At 55.4% G+C, this 22,618-nt stretch overlaps 2 protein-coding genes across 3 annotated transcripts; both read right to left on the bottom strand.

Annotated features, from left to right (window-relative positions):
* Window positions 1-2,360: 2,360 nt before the first annotated feature.
* DLL3 (delta like canonical Notch ligand 3) lies at window positions 2,361-10,965 on the bottom strand (the record flags this gene model as incomplete). Of its 2 annotated transcripts, XM_080828843.1 has the most annotated exons (9): window positions 2,361-2,570; window positions 2,898-2,982; window positions 3,231-3,822; window positions 6,096-6,318; window positions 6,556-6,770; window positions 8,303-8,545; window positions 9,604-9,658; window positions 10,483-10,767; window positions 10,897-10,965. In XM_080828843.1, the coding sequence occupies 9 exons, from the start codon at window positions 10,963-10,965 to the stop codon at window positions 2,565-2,567; spliced, it is 1,773 nt and encodes a 590-aa protein (XP_080684969.1). The 2 variants fall into 2 exon arrangements, with proteins under 2 accessions (XP_080684969.1, XP_080684968.1); XM_080828842.1 differs by lacking the exon at window positions 2,361-2,570 and having other exon boundaries at window positions 2,802-2,982.
* A 2,485-nt stretch (window positions 10,966-13,450) lies between these two features.
* Window positions 13,451-21,483, bottom strand: TIMM50 (translocase of inner mitochondrial membrane 50). Its single transcript, XM_080828769.1, has 11 exons — window positions 21,339-21,483; window positions 20,301-20,457; window positions 19,738-19,769; window positions 19,502-19,523; window positions 17,938-17,996; window positions 17,726-17,845; window positions 17,208-17,312; window positions 17,011-17,109; window positions 16,490-16,646; window positions 16,035-16,141; window positions 13,451-15,581 (listed from the first exon to the last, which is right to left on the bottom strand). Exons 1-11 carry the CDS (start codon window positions 21,444-21,446, stop codon window positions 15,480-15,482), a joined length of 1,068 nt encoding a protein of 355 aa, XP_080684895.1. The 5' UTR covers window positions 21,447-21,483; the 3' UTR covers window positions 13,451-15,479.
* Window positions 21,484-22,618: the final 1,135 nt, after the last annotated feature.

The following is a 22,618-nucleotide window of genomic DNA, read 5'->3' as shown; positions in this document are numbered from 1 at the left end:
TATTTATTTTTTTATTAATTTGCTATGTGCCCTCCGGATCATCCCCAGAAGCTTCAAATGGTCTGTCATTTTGGTTTTTTTGTTTTAAAATTTTACTTATTTATTTGACAGAGAGCGAACACAAGCAGGGGGAGCAGCAGGCAGAGGTAGAAGCAGGCTCCCCACTGAGCAGGAGGCCCAATGCAGGGCTCAATCCCAGGATCATGACCTGAGCCGAAGGCAGAGGCTCAGCTCATTGAGCCACCCAGGCGCCCCTGTCATTTTGTTCCCCAGTGAGCAGGGAGCCTGAGGCAGGACTCAATCTCAGGACCCTGAGATCATGACCTAAGCTAAAGGCAGACGCTTAACCAACTGAGCCACCCAGGCATCCCTTGTTTCTATAATTTGCACCCGTTTGTCGGCAGAGAGGTCCGCCAAGCTCCTCATTTGGTCAGGCCAGTGCAGTAATAACTCCATACGGTCCATTTTTAAAACACAAACAGTAGCACCCTATCTGTTCTTCTGTACCTTATATTTTCCCCTCTTGGACAAAATCTATCAAAGATTTCAGTTGAGAACATCTATATCTCATCATTTGAACACTAGTGTAATAGTTTCCTTGTAAATGGCCCCTAATCAATGTAGCCAGTCCTCCCTCATCAGATATTTAGATCGTTGACAGCCTGTGGCTATTACCAACAATTACTCAACTACAGACACCTACAGACACCAAAGTCTACGTGTAGGGTAAATTCCCAGATACGAAACCATCCGATTAAAGGGAATGTGAATTTTTTTTACTTTGGAAGTTATACTAAATGAGTCCTTTGATGTTTTATTTTGTGCGAGACCGTAAAAACATCAGGGTATTGCAGGCGGCCAACACAGCTGCATTTTGGCTTTTAGAACAAAGAAGCAGGGGTGCCTGGGTGGCTCAGTGGGTTAAAGCCTCTGCCTTCAGCTCAGGTTGTGATCCCAGGGTCCTGGGATCGAGTCCCACATCGGGCTCTCTGCTCAGCAGGGAGCCTGCTTCCCCCCTCTCTCTCTGCCTGCCTCTCTGCCTACTTGTGATCTCTGTCAAATAAATAAATAAAATCTTTAAAAAAAAAACAAAAAACAAAAAAAAGGAAGGACAACCCAGGTCCACAAAAACCCGACAAGCTCTTTAGCAAGCTTTCTAGCAGGAAGGCATCCTGCAGGACGACTGCATCCCAAACCCCCCAGTCGCTCCCTATCTTTGCAGCAGTTACTTCAAACTCTCTGAGCCTCAACTTTCTCTTCTGTAAAATGGATCCTTTCCACTCTCATTGACTGGTTCCGTGGGGTTAAAAAGAAAGCACAGGCTTGTGGCACCCTGCTGGCTCAGTCGGTGCAATGTGCAACTCTTGATCTCGGGGTTGTGAGTTTGAGCCCCAAAGCAGAGATTACTTAAAATATTATTAAAAAAATAAAATCTTAACAAAAACAAAACAAAAAAACTCTACAGGCTCAAAATGGCATCACTTAGGCTAAGTCACCAAACTGGGGCTTAATACCTAACCTAACTGCAGTTTCAACTTCGCGGGAAAATTAAGTCTCACCAGGCCAGTCAGGAATTCTCTGATCAGCACCAATAATCTGTAACACGGACCCTCTCCACCCTCAAAAGGAAAATGAGGTAATTCCCCAATGACTCCCTGCCCTTCCCCTACTAGGAGGTGCCCTTGCCTGGAACAATGCTTTCTCTTCTTTTGCTAACTTTCTTGCCCCAGTCTCCTTCCTCTAAAAACCTTCCTTTTTGGCCACCTCCTCAGAGCTCCCCTCTACTCCGCGGACAAGACGCTCACCAATTCATGAATCACTTAATAAAGTCAATTAACTCTTCAAACTTACTATGTTTTTTTTCTGGAACAGTTGGTTTCCCGGCCCGATAGGGTACTGATGTCTAGTAACAAACCCAGATTTGGGGTAGACGCAGGGACGCTGCTTCACCCACACCCCCCACTTGCTTTGGACAGCCTGACTGACCTTACTTCCTGTCGCGCGCTAGACAATCGCCAAGACTGGCCAATCAGAATAAGCCATTCTGCCTGGGCCCCCGCCCTCAGGCAAGGCCATGTTATAAGCCGGACCCAATGAAAGTCCCGTTTACAAACGAAGTCATTCCCAGACACAGCTGGGTGAAGAGATACTGAAGGCACCGAGGCCCTGAATCCAGCCCCGCTGAAGCTACACCTACCACAAGACGTTTCATTTTTCTGACTAAACTCTACTTCTTATTTAAGCCACTTTGAGTTGTTTCTGATCCCTCCGGGAGAGTCCTGCTACTTCTCTCAGGAGATAGTAGCTCTCCCCTCCGTCCCAATACTAAGTACAAAGCACTTAGGCAATGAGTCAAACCTGATCAAAATAAGAGCCTTTATAGACGTCTCTGGAGAGGAGGGAAAAAATAGGATTTAAATAAGCATTATATACAACTCCCAAAGGTAAAATTCTCCCACCCACCCCGTCCAGCTCCAAAGTGTCTCAGGCCGGGATTGGGCACCACCAAGTAAGTACAAAAATATCCAGGTTCTGTCTCCAGGCGCTGATGGAGAACGGGCAGGTCAGGCCTAGAAATGAAGAGTAGGATGCATTAGACAGGGCTGCCCTCGCCTCCTCTCCCTCTCCCCAGTGAGTGGAAAACAGTGAAGTTCTGCTGGGGCTCCCCACCGCGACCTCTTGAGAGCCATATGGTCTGTCAAATAGCTCCAAACGACAGCAAGAGGGTTGCAAGACAGAACTAATAAAAGCCGTTTAAGTGAAAGGTGGCTTAAGGACCTCCCAGAGACCCTACGCTCATTTTACAGATAGAGTAAAAGAGGGCTACAGGAAATGCAGGGGCTGCCTCGGCCCAGCGTGCCCAATGTGTGGGGAGCAAGTAGGGGGGTGGTAGCTACCTCCCGGGCATAGATGGAAGGAGCCGATATGACGTAAATCGCACGAGAGTCTCCATCTTCAGGGTGATTCCAATCCGCTGGCTGGCTGTGGGAGGAAAAGAAGATCCAGACTCCTCTAATTCTCCGATCTTGTTTTCCCCACCCACCATGGAGAGACCCCAAAGCCAATTAGGGGAGCTGTCAACGACCCAATCAGAAAAGGCCGGGAGCAGGTAAGAGGAAGGGACCTATCAGGGAAGGGATCAGGAAGGTCTATCAGGGAATCAGGCCAACTGCACTGTGGAGATTGACGAAAGCAGCCAGGAGACAAGCCAGACGCCTGGCGCCCCTCACCTAGGCCCATCCTCCGAACCCTCCTGCGTTCTTCTGTTGTTGAGTGCATCTGGGAGCGCGTGCACCGAAGGCTCTGGGGTCCCCGCCAGCAAGCGAGACCCAGTATCCTGGCCGGGGCCTCGGCGCCGCACGTGGACCAGCAAGAGCGCCGCGCCAGCCAAGCCCGCGGCCACCAGCAGACCCAAAGCTGGAGGCAAAAGGAAGCGCTGCGGGTCCTCCTGTTTGAGGCCCGGCAGCGCCGCCGGCAATACACGTGCGCCATCGTCCGCGCCATCTGGGAGAACCGGAAACTCGCAGCGCGCGCCCATGTAGCCGGGGGCGCAGGCGCAGACAAGGCCAGAGAAGTGGGCGTAGCAACGGCCGCCGTGGGCGCAAGGGCGCGCAGCGCACGGGTCGGCGCGTTCGCGGCAGTCGCGGCCGCCGAAGCCCAGAGCGCAGGAGCAGCGGCGCGCGCCGCCGCCCTCTAGGCACGTGCCGCCGTTGGCGCAGGCGCGGCCGGCGCAGTCATCCAGGTCGTGCTCGCAGCGCGGCCCCGCGAAGCCGGCGCGGCAGCGGCAGCGCAGGGCGTGGCCCAGGTCCAGGCAGAGCCCACCTGTGGGGAAAGGTGGCAGGGGCGTCAGGGGCGCGGCCTCGACGGGGGTCCCCGAGCCTGTCCGCGCCTCCACTCCTCTGCTCTGTAATCCTGCCCGCCCTTTCCTCTGCGTCCCCGCTGTCTCCGTCTAACTCTAGGGCCAGCCTCTGGGAGTTGGCCTGGAAAACAGGCCTTCCCTTCCTCCCCAGTGAAGTCTTGGTTTGAGTCAGCCTCACCTCTTTGGCGCTCTGTATCGCCGTTTTTCTCCCGGCTTCAGCCATACTCCAATAGTTAGCAGTCCCAGAACATGTTTGAACCAGCTGGCCTTTGCCCATGGCTTCTGCCTGGGATGCCCCTTCTCTTTTCCCTTCCTCCTTTACTCCCATTCTTTTCACCTTATCTCTCCCAGAGCTCCCCGGTAACTGCTCAGATGTCCCCTCCTCCAGGAAGCCTTCCCTGACTCTCCATTCCAACCCTCCAAGCACAAATGTGTCTTCCCCCACCCCAGGCTGGTACCCCATGAGGAAGGGGCCCAGAGCTGTCCTAGTCGGTGCTATGTCCCTAGAACCACTCAGCCCAGAGTGAACACTCTGTTTTGGAGAGAATTCGTATTGTGAGAATGTGCGGGGCGCCTGGGTGGCTCAGTCGGTTAAGAGGCTGCCTTCAGCTCAGGTCATGAGCTGGGATCAAGCCCCGAATGAGGCTCCCTGCTCAGCAGGGAGCTGGTCCTCTCCCTCTGCTTCCTCGTGCTTGCTCTCTCTCTAGTAGTCTATCTCTCTCAAATAAATAAAATCTAAAAAGAATGCACTGAGCCCTTTACATTCATAATCTCATGTAACTTTGTAACACCGTTATCAGATCAGATCTCTCCACTGCTCAGAACACTCGCGTGACTCCATCTTCCTCAGGGTAAAACCAAAATCCTCCTCATGGCCCAGGAAGGCTTACATGATTCGTCTTGGTTACCTCCCTGACCTCATCTCACACCACTCTCCCTGCACTCACTCTGCTTGATCCACACCTGCTTCCCTGTGATCCTCAACAGGCCAGGCACATTCTGACCTCAGGGTCTTTGCACTTACTATTCCTGCTTTCTGGAACATAACTCTTCCCTCTAGATCCCACAAGGCTCCCTCCTTTGCTACCCTTTAGCAAGGTTTTGCCTAACCACTTTTGCTAAAATGTCAACCCTCCACCCCATACACACTCCCCATCCCCCTCTGGCTTTATTTTTCTTCTTAGTTTTTTTTTTTTTTTTAAGATTTATTTTATTTTATTTATTTGACGGAGAGAGAGAGATCACAAGTAGGCAGAGAGGCAGGCAGAGGGGGAGGGGGAAGCAGGCTCCCCGCCGAGCAGAAAGCCTGCCGATGCGGGGCTCAATCCCAAGACTCTGAGATCTCAACCTGAGCCGAAGGTAGAGGCTTAACCCAATGAGCCACCCAGGCGCCCCTTCTTAGGTTTTTAAAAAAAAAAAATCTTGTGTATTTATTTATTTGAGAGAGGGAGTGTGAGCAGGGGGAGGAGCAGAGGGAGAGGGACAAGCAGACCCCACGCTCAGCACTGGCTTGACACAGGCTCTGTCTCATGACCCTGAGATCTCGATCTGAGCCGAACCCAAGAGTCCTGTGCTGGACCTACTGAGCCACCCAGTGCCTGTTTTCTTCTAGTTTTTATCACCATCTAACTTCCCATATAATTTACTTATTTGTTAATTGTCTGTTCTGTCAGCTCTATGAGGGCAGCGTTTTTGTCTATTTCATTCCCTGCTGTAACCCTAGTGCCTAGAACAGGACCTGGAACACTGTAGATACTTAATTATATGTATTTTTAAGTAATACCTACACCCACCATGGGGCTTCAACGTACAGCTTCAAGATCAAAAGTCTCACGATCTACCTACCGAGCCAGCCAGGCTCCCCTTACTCAAATATTTTGGTATGGGAATACCACCTTGCCCAGAACAAGCCGGCTGGGCAGGAGTGCCTGGGTGGCTCAGGTCAGGATCCCAGGGTCCTGGGACTGGGTCCCACATCGGGCTCTCCACTCAGTGGGGAATCTGCTTCTCCCTCTTTTCTGCCTCTCCCCCACCTCTGCTTGTGTGTGCTCTCTCTCAAATAAATAAATAAAATCTTTTAAAAAATAAATAAAAATAAAACAGACTGGGAGGGGTGGAGGCTCACTTCCCCAGGCCAGAGGATAGAGAAAGCTCAGCCAAGATTCCCACCCAGGGCTGTCTGAGCCAAGCCCACTGACCACGCAGGGCCCCTCCCTGCCTGGCCTCCCCACCTCACCGTTCCGGCACGGCTTCAGGCTGCAGCGATCCACTCTCTTCTCACAGTTGGAGCCTTGGAACCCGGGCGGGCAGTGGCAGACGTAGGCAGAGTCAGGATCTGCGCCTCCCACACACAAGCCGCCATTGAAGCAGGGTCCATCCGCACATGTCACCCCGCTCACCTCACACCGCAGTCCGTAGAACCCTCGGGGACAGGCGCATTCGAAGGATCCCGGGGTCTCCTGCGCAGCGGCAAGAGGACTTCAGAACGGGTCTCTTGGGAGCAAAATCCCAATACCCCCTCCTGTCTTAACCAAGGAGGGCTGCTCCTTGTCTGGTCCTACCTCCCAGTCTTCCGGGCCCTCCCCTGACAGCTCCCCGCCCCACCCCCGACCCTCCCCAGGCTGTGATCTCAAGGAGCTGCAGACAGGGGGCGCTGGGAACTCCCGGAGGATGAGGAGGGAGGGGCTGATACTGACGCTACAGCTGCCCCCATTGGCGCACGGGTTCCCGTCACAGGGCCCAGGCCTGGGTACAAGGCATCCAGCGGTGGCAGGAGACGGGCCCCTGGGAGTGAGGCAGCTGCTGGAGACCGGGATGGTGCAGAGGGGCCCAGTCCAGCCCTCCAGGCATCGACATTCGTTGGGCTGCTCACAGAAGCCGTGGTCTGGACTGCAGCCCTGGCGACACGCTGCTATGGGGGAAGGAGAGGCAGAGGAAAGAGTAACGTTGATGAGGGCAGGGTCAGGAGGGCAGGAATCAGAGAAGTTTCTGGGGGCTTTCTGTGCACCACCTTCTCATCCTCGTGACAGACAACCCTCTGGGCTAGCGGGTATTGTGATCCCCAGTTTCCAGATAAGGACACTGAGGACCCGAGAGGCACATAGGAAGTAGCAGACGGAGGATGTGAACCCAGGCTACTGAGCTCCCGACTCTGTGCTCTTAGAAGGAGAATGGAGGGGTGCCTGGGTGGCTCAGTCATTAGGCGTCTGCCTTCGTCTAGGGTCTTGATTCCAGCATCCTGGGGTCGAGCCCCGCATGGGGCTCCCTGCTGGGTGGGAAGCCTGCTTTCCCCTCTCCCTCTCCCCCAGTTTGTGTTCCCTCTGTAGCTGTCTCTCCCTCTGTCAAAATAAATAAATAAATAAAATCTTAAAAAAAAAAAAAACCCAAAACCCACTCTCTCTGCCTATTTATCATCTCTGTCAAATAATAAATAAAATCTTTAAAAGGGGGGGGCACCTGGGTGGCTCAGTGGGTTAAAGCCTCTTCCTTCGGCTCAGGTCATGATCCCAGGGTCCTAGGATCGAGCCCTGCATTGGGCTCTCTGCTAGGCAAGGAGCCTGCTTCCCTTCCTCTCTCTGCCCTCTCTCTGCCTATTTGTGATCTCTGTCTGTCCAATAAATAAATAAAATCTTAAAGAAAAGAAAAGGAGAATGGAGTGGCGCCTGCAGGGTCTGAACTTGGAGAGAGAAGAATGGGCCCCTGGGGCTTGGGGAGGAGCCCCTGGTCTTTCAGGCGAAATGGGAGGGTCTTTGATTAGGGCAGGTCTGGGAGAATCTGGGTAAGCCTGGGAGTCCTAAGGGCTTCAGTGGGATTCAGAAGTTAGGGGAGGAGTCTGAGGGTCCCCATAATGGAGGTCAGGGATCCAAGCTTTAGAAAGCAAAGATATCTGGCCTCTGCAGCTGCAGGGAGGGAGCATAAAGTATCCCTTGGTGACGGGGTTGTGGGAAACTGCAAGGAGTTTCCAAAGCTCCTGGGTGGGGGTAGGAAGGGCCCCAGCATTAGAAGAGCTGAGTGTCCTAGCCTCTGGAAAGTGGTGTGCGCATGCGTTAGAGGAGGAGCGGGGTGGGTAGTGCAAACATGGGAAATGGGTGTGGGGTTCCTATTCGGGAAGAAAAAAGTGCTAGGGAGAGGGGAGGGGGTTGGAGTACCCAGGCAGGACTGGAGAGAAGTCCAGGGTCCTCAGTTGCCCCGATGGTGGTAGCTGGATCACGGGAGGGGGCTGAGGACCGCGAGGGGGCCTGGAGCGGGGCCTCGGATACTTGGCCAGCGGTCAACAACATTCCTAATTTCCTGGAGAGGGGTGTGTCTGCGGCACCACGGCAGAGCTCTCGGGCCCCCGGTTCCTTGAGGAGGGTAACCGGCTTGTGAAAGGGACCTTGGGGCCGTGAGTGCAGCTAAGGAAGGAAGGGCCGGGGACGGGGTGGGGTGGAACGCAGGACTCACGCGTGGCCTCACACTCGTCCTCGACCGGCGTGCAGGGGCGCAGTCCCGAGCCGCACCGCGAGGGGGCGCTGCGCGAGCGGCAGAGGCGCGCGCATGCGGCCCCGACGGCGGGCGGCTCGCAGCGCGCGCGGTAGGAGAAGCGCAGCTCCCAGGCGCCTGCGCGCTGCACGTCCCGGGCCCACGGGCCCCCGGCCGCCAGGCGGCGCCGACCGGCCACGCGTGCCAGCAGGCTCCAGGCTGGCCCTGCGGGGAGAAGGGAGCGTGGTGCTGGGGCGGGCCGGGCCGCAAGCGGACTCACTCTGGCGAGACAGATGGAGCTTGCACTCTCCCTGCCGCTCTTAGCGAGGCCAAAACACCCCTTTTCGAGCCCTGAGAATGGCAGTTATCCCCTTAGCAAGGCTGCAAACTCCCATAATGACGTCGCCATCCCATTAGTACCCTAGGACCATAGCGCTGACAACGGTCCTCCCAAAGAACCCGAAACACCCCCATATCTTGCCCAGGAATCTTTGTATATCAGTAAGGAGACCTCTAACACCCTGTGACATCTGGTATCTCTATATGGCCAAGAGGCAACACCGGTCTTTTGAACTGAGGTCATGACACCCCGAAACTGTGCCTCAGGGTCTTCCTAGATCGAAATGGTGACAGAGACCCCAGTTACTAGACCGTAAATTACCCTCATTGCCTGAAGCCTTGGGATACAGAGAGAGAGTGGCATTTTCTCCCCACTGAAACTGTCACAACGCCCCCATATTGCCACAGGAGCTTTCTATATCTAAATGCTGACAGAACCCCCCAGACACACACACTGTGAGCCTTACATGGCTCCAAAATCCCCTCAAATTAAGAATAAAATCACCCCAACTCCCTCCCTGAAACCTTTGCTCAACCTGTGTCATCCCATAGGGCTCCTGGGACCTCTGAAGGGACATCATGACTGAGCTTGTAGCCAGGCTTATCAAACTCCCACGGTGACAGTGCATTACTGTGCGATCCTGTACCCTCCTGCTCTGCGGGCTTGGATTCCAAGATGCTAAGAGTGCCCTCTGCCTGGTATCAACCCCTGGACACTCCAGCGTCCAGGACCAGGACAATTCTACCGCGACCTGCCAAGAGCCCTGGGACTACTGCCGCCCAGCCCCCACACTCAGGAGCTGGGAGGACAGCACAGGCCGGCGATCTTGCGAATGCCCCACCCTACAGACAGCCCCATGTCATTCTCCTAGACCATACACGGGGCCCCAGCTCCCTGGAGCTCCCACACTGTGCACTGTAGTCTGATGACTGAAGACACTCACCTCCAATCTGTTCTAATTCCTCTCTCCAGGTTTCGATGATGAGAGAGAAGGTGCCCTGGTTGGGAGGAGAAAGGAGAGGAAAGAATGGAAGACAGTGGAAGTCCAGATTTTTGGGGTGGTGGTCCTTCCAGGGACCAGACAGACAAGGGACAATTCCCAGAGGGGCTGGCCCAGGGAAGGAATGACAGTTTGGGCTTCCTTTATGGAGCACTTCCTGTGGGTAAACGCTAGACTGGAGATAGCTGGTTGAACCCCTCAAGAGGGACCCTTGTGAGGTACCACGATGATCCCATTTTACAAATGGGGAGACTGAGGCTAGAACAGGGAAAGCCACCTTGCCCAGAAGGACAGGGGTCTAGACTTCAAGTACACCTGCCCACTTCCGTTCACCTGCCCACTTTTGGGGTTGTGGGCTAGGAGATAGGATTTTGGAGGTAAAAGTCATGCATATGGGCCCCAACTGGAAGATTGGAGAAGGGATAAGGTGAGAGGAGATTGGGGTTTCGAAAACAGGGTGGAGGAAGGTCCCTAAGTGCAGGGAGATCTGAAGATAAAGATAAGGATTCCAGTGTTTAGAAATCCCCAAGGAGCAGAGGTAGGGTTCTGTGAATTTAGGATTTACAGAGGGTGAGTTTGAGGTTCTGGGAATTTGGGGTCCCAAGCATGCAGGGTGGGTATCAGAACATCTGGGATCCCCAAAGGGGAAGTGGGACTCAGAAATTTGGGGCGCCCCTGTGGGAAGTCCACACGGTAGAATGTGGGATTCTAGGTGATAGTTACTGGTCTGGGAATTTGGGGTCCCCAGAGGGCAATGCTGGGTGCTTGGAGGGCAGAAGGCCATAGAAGTTTGGGTAGGGCCTCCAAGCACGGGGTTCTCACCGGCCAGGCTTCCCGGAAGGGCACGCGCATGAAGCCGTCGGGCAGCGGCAGGTCAGGAGCCGGCGCTTCAGGCTGCTGTTGGGTGTAGACCGGTCCTCGCGCAGTCAGCGCCGCGCCCAGGGCGCACGGAGACTCGGCGGCCTCCTCGGAGACCCCTGGCTTCAGGCAGACCCTAAAGAAGAGGCGGCACGGGCCCTGCGCAGTGCAGGGGGACCGCGGGGTCCCCGGTCCTGGTCCCGGCCCGAAAGAGTGGATCTGCAGCTCGAAGACGCCTGCCGGCCGTGCCTGGGGCCGGAAAGGGGCACAGCGTGAGGAGGCGTGGGGGCCCAGGCGTTCCGCGCCCCCCGCGCCTACTCCCCAAGACCCCTTGGGTCGCACCCCTTCCCATTCCTCCCTCTCCACTCCCGCTCCGACCTGGGGAAGGAAAATAAGCGCCAGGATCACTGTCCGGGGCAAGAGCTGGGGCATCTGCGGGCTGACCATGGCCTTGCGGGGGTGCTGGGAGCCGCAGCTGCGGGCTCCCGAGCCTTATATGTGAGGGGACGGCCCCGCCCCTTCAGGCAGCCGCCGGGCTCCGGGAGACCCTAGGGGAGGAGGTCGCAAGGGAAGGGGAGCTTGCCGGAGCAACCGTGGATTGCGGTATGGGCGCCGGCTCTGTAGTGAGTGTGTCATCCTGCGTGTGTGCTTTGGGCCTGACTCCTCGTGTGACTGAGGGTGGGATGGGGTTAGGGGCTTAAGCCAGTGTATGAGGCTATACAGGGTTTTAAGATTCTGTGCGTGCATGCGGTGTGAGCAAGAGCTGCTGGCGGGAGGCTGTACGTGATTTTGTGATTGTGTGCCTGGCTGAGACCGCGTGCCTCCACGTGTGCCTAAAAGTGTATACAGTTAAGACTATTTGTGAGGTTGTAAGTAATTCAAGAATTCTGTGGTTGTGTGTGTGTGTGTGTGTACGCGTGTGCACCCGCATGGGAGAATAGAGATGTATGTGACTTCATGATTGTGTGACTTTGGGGGACTGTGTGGCTGTTGTGGATGCTTCTCTGGGCGTGTGTAAGAGTGAACGTGAGATCCTGGACCACTGTGTGGAGTCACGTGAGCCTCTAACTTTGAGGTCTGTGCGGGTACCTCTAGGTGGCTGGGCGTGTGTGGTAGGGTCTGTGTCAGCTGTGAATAACCGAACGTCCGCGTGTGAACGAGATTAGGTGTCGGGAAGCCCAAGGGTGTAGCCGTGTGTGCGGACGATGAAGATCCCGGGTTCTTTGTGGACCTGTGTGTGTGTGTGTACATGCTTGGTGTGTGCGCTGCCCTCCCGAAGACAAAGCCACCCTTCCAAACCCCGCATCACGGATGCACCAGACGCCGGGTGGGGAGCCCCCGCCTGCGAGGGGGCTCCAGCTGTATGTAAATGCCGCCATCTGCCGGACGCCCGCGCCCCACCCCCTTTGGGCCGCAGCTGGGCCGCCCGTTTGGCCTCCGGAAGGTGTGAGGAGCAAATGGGCAGGAAATTCCGTCTTCACAGATCAGCCAGCCTCCACCCCCCGCTCCCTCACAATGGGGGGACCGGGCACCCCCAGGGCCCTCCAGAAGCCCCAAAGTATTCCCGGGGCCACGCCAAGGGAAGCCCGGTGAGAGCAGGTGCTCCAGCCTCCGGTCCCAAACTCTCTGTGCCAGGTGCTGAGTAAAGCCCTTAGGTGACGCCAACCCTTTTTTCTCCCCCCACAAAGAAAACATTTATGACTTAGAGCCTAATACTTACGGGGGAAATACAGTTTCGATTTACAAACTTACTTTTCTTTTGGAGAAGATAGGATGATCAAGAAAGTGCAGCCCAGCAGAACCCGGCACACACAAGCGCTGGGCAATTTTTAATCAAGGAGCGAGTTCAGTTGAAGACTTTCCTCTTAGGGGCACCCGGCAGCTCTCGATCTTGGGGTTGTGAGTTCAAGCCCCACACTGGGTGTAGAGATTACTTAAAAATACAATCTTTCCTTTTTTTTTTTTTTTTTTAAAGATTGATTTATTTTAGAGCACGAGCGAGTGCGGGGAGGGGCAGAGGGAGCAGCAGACTCCCCGCTGAGCTCGGAGCGTGACCCCAGGCCAAATCAGGCCCCTCGCTCAATGGAGCCACCCAAGCACCCCCCAAATAAAATCTTTAAAAAATTTTTTTTTCCTCTTAATCCTGAGGACTGGAGTCTTTTGAGCTGACGACTGAGGACTGAAGGCTTTTGAGCAGGGGAGGGCCATGGTCCTTCGCACAGGTCTTCCCTCTACTTGTGCCCTCTGTACTCCCTCCTCTATTGAATTCCCTTCTCAGCAGATTCCCGCTCCTGCAGGCACTTCCCTAACACTCACTAAGGTGGCCAGGCACCTCCTCGGGAGTCCCAGAGCCCCGGTTCCTCTCTCCAGTCAAGACCATTCTGGCCTATGGGCTCTAAGCACAAATCTGACCCTGTCCCTCTCCTGCATGGCTCTGCAGTGCCTTCAGAATACACTCCGAGGGCCGCCCCAGTTGGTTAAGTGTCCGAGTTTGAGGGGTCTTGATCTCAGGTTGAGTTCAAGCCCCACAATGGGTTCCACATGGGATATGGGGAAGAAAGGAAGGGAGGGAGGGAGGGAGAAAGAGAATGAGAAACGGAGACAAAAAGAGAAAGAGGAAGGAAGGAAGGAAGGGAAGGAAGGGAAGGAAGGGAAATACACTTGAAGACTCCAAGGCTGGCATTTGAAGCCCCCCTCCATATCCTCCAACTCAAACTGGCTCTGTAACTCAAAGCAGAGCCAAACCTCATGGACCAACTGGGAGGCAAGTTAGGCCCTGTACCGGGGTAGGTGGAGGAGTGAGCTTCCCATCACAGGAGACATTCAAATGCAATTTGGACAGTCTTTAGAACCGGCTGTGGAAGAAGGCAAAGTCCTGCCCTGGATGGTAACTTGGGAAGGTACAGATTCCAGGTCTGAGAGATCTCATTTTAAAGATCATAAAAATAGCCAGGCTTTATTGAAGGTTAGTGCCAGACATGATAATGTTTCAGGTGAATTCTGTCACGTCTGTGTGTGAAGTATATTTTCAGGAGTCTCTTTGGCTATTCAGGATTTTTCCTTACAAGCCAGATCTTAGTGCCCACAGGCCATGCTGAGGTGACATCTGAGCAAAGACCTAAGGTGGGGGCGGGGAGAAGGGGAAGTGATATGCATCCTAGGAAGATATTCCTGAAGGAGGGAACAGCAAGTGCAAAGGCCCTGAGGTGACCATGCCTGACACAGAGATCCCCATGGCTTTCTCATTTCCTTGTGATCTGTCAGATACCCCCTTCCAAGAAACCTTCCTCGACCATTCCATCCAATCTAAATCAGCACCTCCAGTCCCCAAACCACTGCCTACTTACCATACCTTATTTTTCTTTAGGCATTTCTTAGTTTGAGAAGTATCTGACCGTTGTCTTCCCTATGAGACTTTTCATCTAATTTGTTCACTGATGCACACTAGTGCCTAGAACAAGGCTGGGGAGTCAGCACTTAGGAAATACTGGTCAGTCAATGAATGAGGGAGATACTATTATAAATCTCTTATGAATGCATAAACCAAGACCCCCGAGACCTAGCCCACGTTATAGACGGTACACCTTGGGACTGGGCGGGCATGCAAATTTTAACACTTCTCTGTGAGCCTTTAAAAAATGTATCGAGTCCAGAGACTCAATCCAGTCCACAGAGGTATATCTTCATTATTATCACAAACACCAGGGGATGTCTTTTTAAACTATTTAACTGGTCCTAGCACTAAGTGCTGGCTGGAGGAGAGGCTGGGCCAGCCGGGGGCAGAAGCTGTCAAACTGGCCCAGGATGCTTCAGTCTGCGAAGCCAGTATGGGAACCGGGTAAGGCGGCCCACGGGAATCTACACACGCTGGGTACAGGCTTTCCCGTGACTGACTCAGCTGCTCGAAGACAGGTCCTACCGTCACCCCCACTCGTGAGCTGAGGAAGCGGAGGCACACAGATGCCGGGCCCAAGGTCCACGGCTACCATCTGAGGGCCTCCACGGGGCACCTCACTCAGCCTAGCCTGCGAGCTAGGTACCGTTTCCTTTACAGATGGGGAAACTGAGGCACAAGAGGTGAAGTAACCTGCCTGAGACCACATGAGGCGGGAAGTGGTAAAGCTGGGATTTGAACATGGCCAGTCGGGAACTCGGGACTGTGGAATGGCTCGCGACTGTGCCGTCCCCAGCAGGGGCCACGAGCCACAGATGGCTGCTTAAATTAAGGTTTCTTAAAATGATACGAACAGACGCTGCAGTCCTCGGCTACCCTCATGACACTGCAGTACTCTGTGGCTCTGCTCGACCACGACAGTGCGGACACGGGACACGGAATAAACATCACAGAAAGTTCCAGCGCACGGTGCCGCCACACTGCCCGTCCCAGGTAGGAGCCAACATTTCACAAGAGACTTAATATGAAAATCACAACTTCGGGCTTCTGTCAAAAGAGCAGATCCAGCAACTCTAGGCCCACCTTCCCGCAGGGCCACAGGTGGCAGAGGGAGCAGCCCCCCACTGCCCCCCGAGCCCACACGTGGTGCGTGCACACAGCGGCCTGGCAGTAACTTGGCTCTTGGACCCCCAGTGCCGCCCTCTCCTCCCTTTTCCACAGGTGAGGAATCTGTTGAAATCAAGGAGTTAGACGCACTTTTTGTGGTCACACAGCACACGGAAGATGCAGCCAAAGGAACCCGGCTTTGCGGCTTCCCAGGCCAGGGTCCAAAACCCATCCTGATCCACTGAAGAACCTACTCTGTGCCCGGCAGCCAAATGGCCACCGTGGGACAATGACCCAAGGGTCCCGGACCTCACCCCGATGCCCCCAGCTGGAGACTCTCGGGACACAGGAGTGTGGCATCTGGGATGGTCTTTATTGGATGCGGCTGCCCAAGCCACAGTCTGGGAGCACTGAGCCCCGGGCCCAGGACCCAGGCAGTGAGTCTGAGGAGGCTCAGAGGTCAGGGCTGTTTGGAGCGAGGCCATAAGCGGTTGGTAAGAGAGCCAAAGAAGAGGTTCTGCTTGCTTGATTTGGAGAGCTCAGCCAGGCGCTGCTGTTCTTCCTGGGGTGAGGGACAGAGGAGGGTCAGCCCAGGGTGGGTATTTGCCTCCTAGGCTCCCTCATCCAAGGGGCCACCTTCCTTAAACCTCTGCCCAGCCCACACCCCTTCCCCAAGCCTCTAGAACACCAGCCCTTTCCCCAGACCTGGCCCAAACTTCCTGTCCACACAAAACTGGGGCCTCCAGATCTGCTGGAAACCATCGCAAACTACCCCTCTCCAAGACCCATGCTTGGCATTTCCTGCCTCCCGCTCTCAGATCAGGCCGTGGAAGCGAACCCCCTCCCCCATTACAAGAGGGGAATCTGTCCCTACAGGACAGGTCATGGGGAAGACAAAGGCCTTGCTCAAGCTCTTGCAGACAGAGCGGAGACAGGCTGCTCAAGGGCCCCTCTCTTGGGAGCCTCGGGGAACTGATGCGATGCCCCCCACCCCCTGCGGATCCGGGGGGCCCACCTGCTCTAGCCGGCTCTGGCGCTGTTTGAAAGCCTCCAGGGGGTCATCCTCCAAGGCGTAATGCTCCAGCACGGTCCTAACATCCTCCACGCGGTTCAGTGCAATGGCTGCGGGCACAGCGGGCAGGGCTCAGGCAGGCAGAAAGGCCATAGGGAAGCAGGGCCCGCAAGGGTAACGGTCAGATACTGGGACTGCTCACTGCTACCTGGAACATTTCTTAACGCTCTAAAAGGGCTCCTCTGGACATTCCCCCAAGTATTCCCTAAATATCCCAGAGCACCCCAAACATTCTCAGAAACTCCTAAAGATGACAAGATGCTTGTGAACCTCTCACACCTCAAGTACCCAATTTTACACGGGGGGTGGGGGTGGGGGGCAGAACTAAGCAGTTATCATTCCTCCTAAGAGTCAAGGGCTCCTAGGTCAGAGCCCAGGAGCTCAGGGGTCAGCCTCACTCTTAAGGAAGGCAGACAGGTCCAACAAGACCCGGTCATCGGAGTTGCCGTCCCAGGGCCGCAGGGCGACACCATTGTAGGGCTGCAGGCGGAAAGCTTCTTTCTTGCAGTCCACGACGACTACGCGGGCAGGGTCCCGATTCAGACACGAAATGTCCTGGGAGTGCAAACAAGGCCAAGTTTCATACAAGCTACCACAGCTACACAGCCCCAGAGACAATCGGTTCCAGACATCAGATGGCTTCCAGATCTCATACCCCTCTGATACCTCCAACTGCCTCTTTTGGAGAGACTCCACCCCCCACGCCCACACTGGGGGTGGCTCCCAGCCCCAGATACTGGGGAAGGGAGAACCTAGAAGCCCAGCCCGTGCTGAGGGCAGGCCGAAGGCCTGTCAGATCAGACCTGCGGCAGAAGCAGGGTTGGGGCTGGGGTCAGACCTGGGGCCTCTTTCCCTCAAGAAGTGCCGCCCCCGCCCCCAACAAGTCCCAGAGAACCACCCATGGCCCCCCACGTGACACCTTAACATGGTGGCCATCCATGTATCTTGTGGCATCCCGGAAGAGGCGGTAGGAGATGAAGCCATGGGGGTCCACGCTGTCGATGAGTGGGAACGCAGTCTGGGGACGGGATGGGGGTGGAGAACAGGGTCAGGCTGAGCCCTGACCCTCCTGCCCTCCAGCCACACTGATCAACCCTCCGCTGTCCTGGGCCTTACCATGCCAGTCTCAGATGTAAAGATGACGATTTCATACAAAGGGGCAAGCTGCTGGAATAAGGTTTCGATGCCTGGACGCTTCTTAAACCTCCAGCCAGTGGCCAGCTGGGGAGGCAGGGAGGACAGTGAAACACCAAGACCCAGAGACCCCCAAGACAACAAAGCCCCAGCCCGGGGGATCCCCAGAATGAGAGTGCTCTCCCCCATCTTTCTAGCTCCGGGGTGGGGTGGGGAGGGGTGGCTCAGGAGTACACGGCCATGACGAGGGTCTTAGAGGCTGGAGGGTCTGGGTCCCAGGCTGACTGACTCCTCGGCAGCACGGAACGTGCGCCCAGGCAGCCTCACAATAAGCTACAGGGTGGGCAGTCTCACAGGCGAGCCAGGCAAGGCGAGTGACGCCTCCTCCCCAACATCAGAGTGGAGCCAGGGCCAGTGTCTCTGCCCTTAACCATATCATCACGATCTGCATCCCCGTGTCCACCTAGTGTCCCCAACCCGCTGCCTTCCCCAGGACACACCGACCACTCAGGGTGCAAGAGGACGCCCGTGAGCTCCAAGACCAGTGTGTAGGGCGGCTGGTAGTACGGCTCCCGCAGAGGGTCTGGGAGGAGGCAGGGACTGGTGGGCTCGATGATCATCTGTGGGAGAGAGACGGAGTGGGGGGCACTCAGACGAGGAGGCAGGGGCCTGCGCGGGAGGGCTGGGGACCGGGCTCAGGGCTCCCGCTCACCTGTCTATAGTCTTTGAAATATTTGTATGTCCGACGCAACTGCTGTACAAGAATCGGATCTAGGAGGAGGGCAGGGCACAAAGGGGTTCCGAGATGAGCCACTGCTCAACCTCCCAGACGAAGCCGGGGTTTGTTTACTTACCGGACACAAACAAGTCTACAGACCCACTTGGAAATGAACAAGCTCAAGAAATGAACAAGCTCATTTCTAAGTCCAAAGGTAGAAAGCAAGGATGTAACCGCCAGGCAGGAGTAAATACATCTATCCACCTGCCCAGTTTTAGTGCAAATACTTACACCCACCTCACCCCCCAGATATAAAACCGAACACTGATACGTCTCCCCACTTAAAACCCACACCCACGGGACTCTCCTGACATCATGCCTGTGTGTTCAGTCCATCTGGAACCACCAGGCTTCCAGATCTGCCTGCCTTGAGCTAATATGCGGAGTCTACTTAAGCCACACTAACTACGTACACACACCTCCGTACTTTATAATCTAGTGGTTCTCAACTCGGAGCTATCTGGTCTGCCACCTTCCGGGGAACTCAGGCGATGTCTAAAGACACGTGTGACTGTCAAGATACTGGCGTCTAGGGGACCAAGGCCCACGATGCTGCTCAACACACTCCAAGGCACAGGGTGCTCCCCCACAACAAGCACTACCTGCTCCAAAGTACTGAGAGGACCAAGACTGAAAAATCCTGGTTCAAATGAATATACTGAAGCCCGTTGAAAGCAGCAAGTCTACCTGACTGCCTCCTTCACTGCAGTACTTTTGGTCTAGTTAAGCCACCATCTATGTACAGGCCTGCCTTTTCACAAGCAGAACACTGCAACGAGTTATGCTAGCAAACACACACTTCTTAAACCCGTGTGTTTACTGCCCCCACTTAAATCAGTATGTTGCTTTATTTGAACCAGAAAGATTACCCAGTTAAAAGAGCATACTTACCCACCTGCCCAGCCTGAGCAACCAGTGTATTAACATGTGGGTCTGCAAACTTCCCCAGCACAAACAGGTGGCTTTCTGGACCTACCAATTTTATTTTTCTCCTGGGAAGGGCCAGATGTGACAGACTGACAACTACTCTCTACTATCCAATTTGTCAGAAACTCTCCACCAAAAGCTGGTTAACTAAAAGGAGGAGGGAGGAAAGAGACATTGTTTTGGAAATGAGGAGCCTCATGGGGTCGGGGGCTGGGGGTGAACAAGAGGCTGTCATAAAGAGGAGGGGATTAAGGGCTGCAGCCGCTCAGATCTAAGGCACAGGAAGCCATGTGTCCGGTGACAGACAGCCCCCTCTCTCCAAGCACTCCTACGGTGGACTCCCCTCCCCCATCTGTCCCTGACCATCTGCTCTTGGGCCAGTGAGGAGGGCTGAAGAGGACTAGGGCTTTGTAATGCCCCTCCCCTCAGAGCCATCCAGCTGCTGACTCCCCTACCCCCCAATGGAAGGAGGAGGGGTGGGGGGGCACCAGATGGGAAAGGCAACATCCCTGTAAATAGCAGAATAGGGAGGTTCGGGGGAACCTCAGAATCTGTGATTGTTTTTACTCACCATTGTCGAATTCATCGGGAATCTGGAAGGTGGAAACAAAAATATAGGGTTTAGGATAGCAGAGGCAGAACCCCATCAAACCCCAAAGAGGAATCTCTGGGGCCCTGGGAGGAGGAGGCAAAGGTCCCTGGAGAGAGTCTCACCCCAAGACCAGAAATGAGCGTGAGCAGACCAAAGGGGAAAGGACCCACAGGATGGGACCCCTGGCAAAGCCTCTGGGTCTCTATCTCCCTCACCTTGGCACCAGTTTCATCCACAGAGTTGTTTCCTGTAAGGGAGACAGGGAGGAATGAGAGAAATTGGGGCCTGTTCTCCTGGGTCTTGAGGAAGGAAGAGGGCAGGGGGCCTGGATTCCTGGGTCTGGGGGAACAAGGTAGAGGCATGGTCTCCTAAGATCAAGAGAGGAGGGGGTTGGTAGTCAGGATCCTGGGTGTCCGAGAGAAGAGGGACTGGGGCAGGGTCTCAACAGTCTCTGGAGGAAGGGATGAGGCAGAGGGCTGGAGCTTTGGGTGCTGCAGGAAGAGGCAGCTTAGGAGGCTGGTCAGGCCCTCCTTCCCCAACTTTCCCTCTTTCAAATGACTCTCTGGGTCCTGGTGCATAATCAACTAAGAGTGGAACCTTGAGCAAAGTGGGTTAAGGAAGAAGCAAGATCTCCCGTTTCCAAGGCAGATATTCTAGTTGGCAGCCTTAATGAGGGAGGAGCCAGGAAACGGGCCAAACCCTTAGGGGAAAAGGAGGGAGGTTCTGCAGAAGAGAGGGCCAAGGGAACAAAACTGAGAAACAGGCATATGTCTCTCACCAAAGATATAGACGACGCTCACAGTCCCACCGGCCCCCAGCAGCCCAGCAAGCCAGAGTGCGACTTTTTTGGCGTAGCTGGGACCCTCTGTGCCCCGCTGCTGCTGTGGCCCCTGAGCCTGGGCCTTGGTGCCCGTGCGGCTCCCAATTTCCGTGGCCTGCAATTGAGAGGAGATAGGTTAGCCCAGAGAGAAATGAGAAAGGGCAGGATGACTCTGGTACGCTAGTAGAAGACTCAAGGTCGGGAGCCAGGAAACAGACACCCACATAGCCTCAGAGTGTTGTGTCTCTGGAGGAGCAACCAGGAGATTGGATCTCTTAGAAGAGTCAAGAACTAGACTGTCCAGGGCCAGGATCCCAGGGGTTCAAGAGTTGATAGGCCAGGTGCCCAGCATCCTGTAGGGCAGGGAAATGAAATCAGGGAGACTAGCTGGACACTGGGATGCTGAGAGCAAGGCAATGGAGGGCACAAAAGGGGATGGGACGGTTAGTTAAAACATCCGGATGCCTGGGGCTCACAGTAGTGGGTATAGAGGGAAGGGATGGGAGCAGGGACAGAATGGCACTGGCTTGCTAGGGGAAGTAAGGGCACGAAGTGAGGTCAGAATGGCTGGATCTCTCTCAACGGTGGAGGCAGGGTGAGATCAGAAGCCCGCACATCTACCTCATCATCACCGCCACCACCGCGGGGAAATACCCCCAAGGCCAGAATGGGACCCCAGCATCCCAAGGCCCTTCCCCTCAAGTATTACCTGAGAGGTCACTGAGAGGGGACACAGGTGACCTCCCTTCCCCCTGCACCCACGTGGGGTCCAGAGGAAGTGGCGTTCAGAGGACGCACTTCAGCCCTCAGCACCTAGCTCTGTGGGGGGGAGGCAAGCGCTGCCCACCCCGGGAGGCAGGGAAGCGCCCCGAAACCCGTGCGGCATTCCATTCAGCACCCTGAGGTGTTGCGTCCCAGAGCCTTCGCGCGGCGGCGGTCCGCCCGGAACTCCAGAAAGGGGCCCCCGCACTCGGGGGCCACCCCCGTCCCGCTCACCTGGTCCGGGGCTCGGGGGGGCGGTGTCGCCAGCCTCGCGCACAGCCCCCGCGCGCCCAGCCGAAGCTCACTCCGCAAGCGGAGGAACAGCGCCGCCGAGGCCGCCATCTTGCCCTGACGCCACGCGGCCCCGCCCACTCGCTCCCTCCTCTCGGAGCCCGGGCCCGAGCCCTGGCCAATGGGGGTGCAGGGGTGGGGCGGGCGGACGGGAGCCCGAGAGAGACAAAGAGCTGCGGGCGGAAAGCGGCGGGCGTGCCAGCCTCGGGCGGACCCGGTACGCGGACCAGGCTAGAGTCGGACGACCTCACGCCTCCTTCGGGCCGTGGGGCGCTCCCCGGCCCCTGCGGCGGCACCGGGCGGCACACCCAGTGTCCGGGGGTGAGACTGAGGCCACCGCGTAGGGACCCTGTGGCTGCGGATGGTGTCCTGAAAGCGAAAAGCCGCGAGCTAGTCCGTCTTGCCCGGGGGGGGGGGGGGCGTCCAGGAAGCGGACCGAAAGCCAGCCCTTCCCGAACTCTTCCCCCACGTGGAGCTTGGAGGCCGAATCAGCCTTCTCTCCAGTCCTCAAGAGCTCTTTTTTTGCTCCTCCTCCCATGAGCTTCTAAGGAAGGGTCTGGAAAGCCAGCCATTTCAGCGAGGCCTCAGCCGGGTACAGGTAGCCACGAAGAATCTCCATCCTTACTTTGAGGAAAGTAAGATAAGGCTTATGTAAACTTGGAACAAAACATCGAAAGACGACCGTGTGACATTTAGGGATAAATACTGATGTCAGGCTTCTGGCCATTCCCCGCTGGAGGGAAATGGAGTGAGGCTGCTGCTTAAAGTGGGTCCTATCTGCTACATACTGTTTCGTAAGCTGGGTGGTGGACATGGGTGTTCCGGGTGTTTTAATTTTTTTGAATATCTGAAGTATTTTATAATACATTTTATATTGCATTTATTTTTAAAAAAAGACATTTGATTGTCAGGTAAGAAAGGTCAAGGTACTAACAAGCCCCGTTCTCTACCTTGCTCCCCATCGCCACCCCCAAGCCATGAGACAGGCCACAGCAATTCTGGTGTCACTGGTTTGTGGGCTCCAGGGAGAGGACTGTCAGCTGTGGTATCCTGCACCATAGGGGGAATTTAGGTTTTCCTGGAGGGTTACGGATTTTCATTTCACATAACTGAGAAAGAGATGAAACTTCAATCACAGGCAGGCTCTGTCCTAATAATCTCTTTCCAGTGTCTCATACATTCATGCTGAAGAGCCCTCTGGCATGGGCAATATCATTTTCTAG

The sequence above is a fragment of the Martes martes genome, assembly GCF_963455335.1.
Source record: "Martes martes genome assembly, chromosome: 17".
In the NCBI taxonomy this organism is placed as follows: domain Eukaryota; kingdom Metazoa; phylum Chordata; class Mammalia; order Carnivora; family Mustelidae; genus Martes; species Martes martes.
Note: the sequence above shows the minus strand (reverse complement) of the source record. Positions and strands in the feature narration are given on the sequence as shown.

Excerpts from the sequence above, each read along its gene's own strand:
- TIMM50 (XM_080828769.1), bottom strand. The coding sequence starts at position 21,446 with ATGGCGGCCTCGGCGGCGCTGTTCCTCCGCTTGCGGAGTGAGCTTCGG. Across the intron at positions 19,524-19,737 it reads TGGATGAAACTGGTGCCAAG|ATTCCCGATGAATTCGACAA; the intron begins GTGAGGGAGATA and ends TCCACCTTCCAG. Across the intron at positions 17,110-17,207 it reads TTACATCTGAGACTGGCATG|ACTGCGTTCCCACTCATCGA; the intron begins GTAAGGCCCAGG and ends TCCCGTCCCCAG.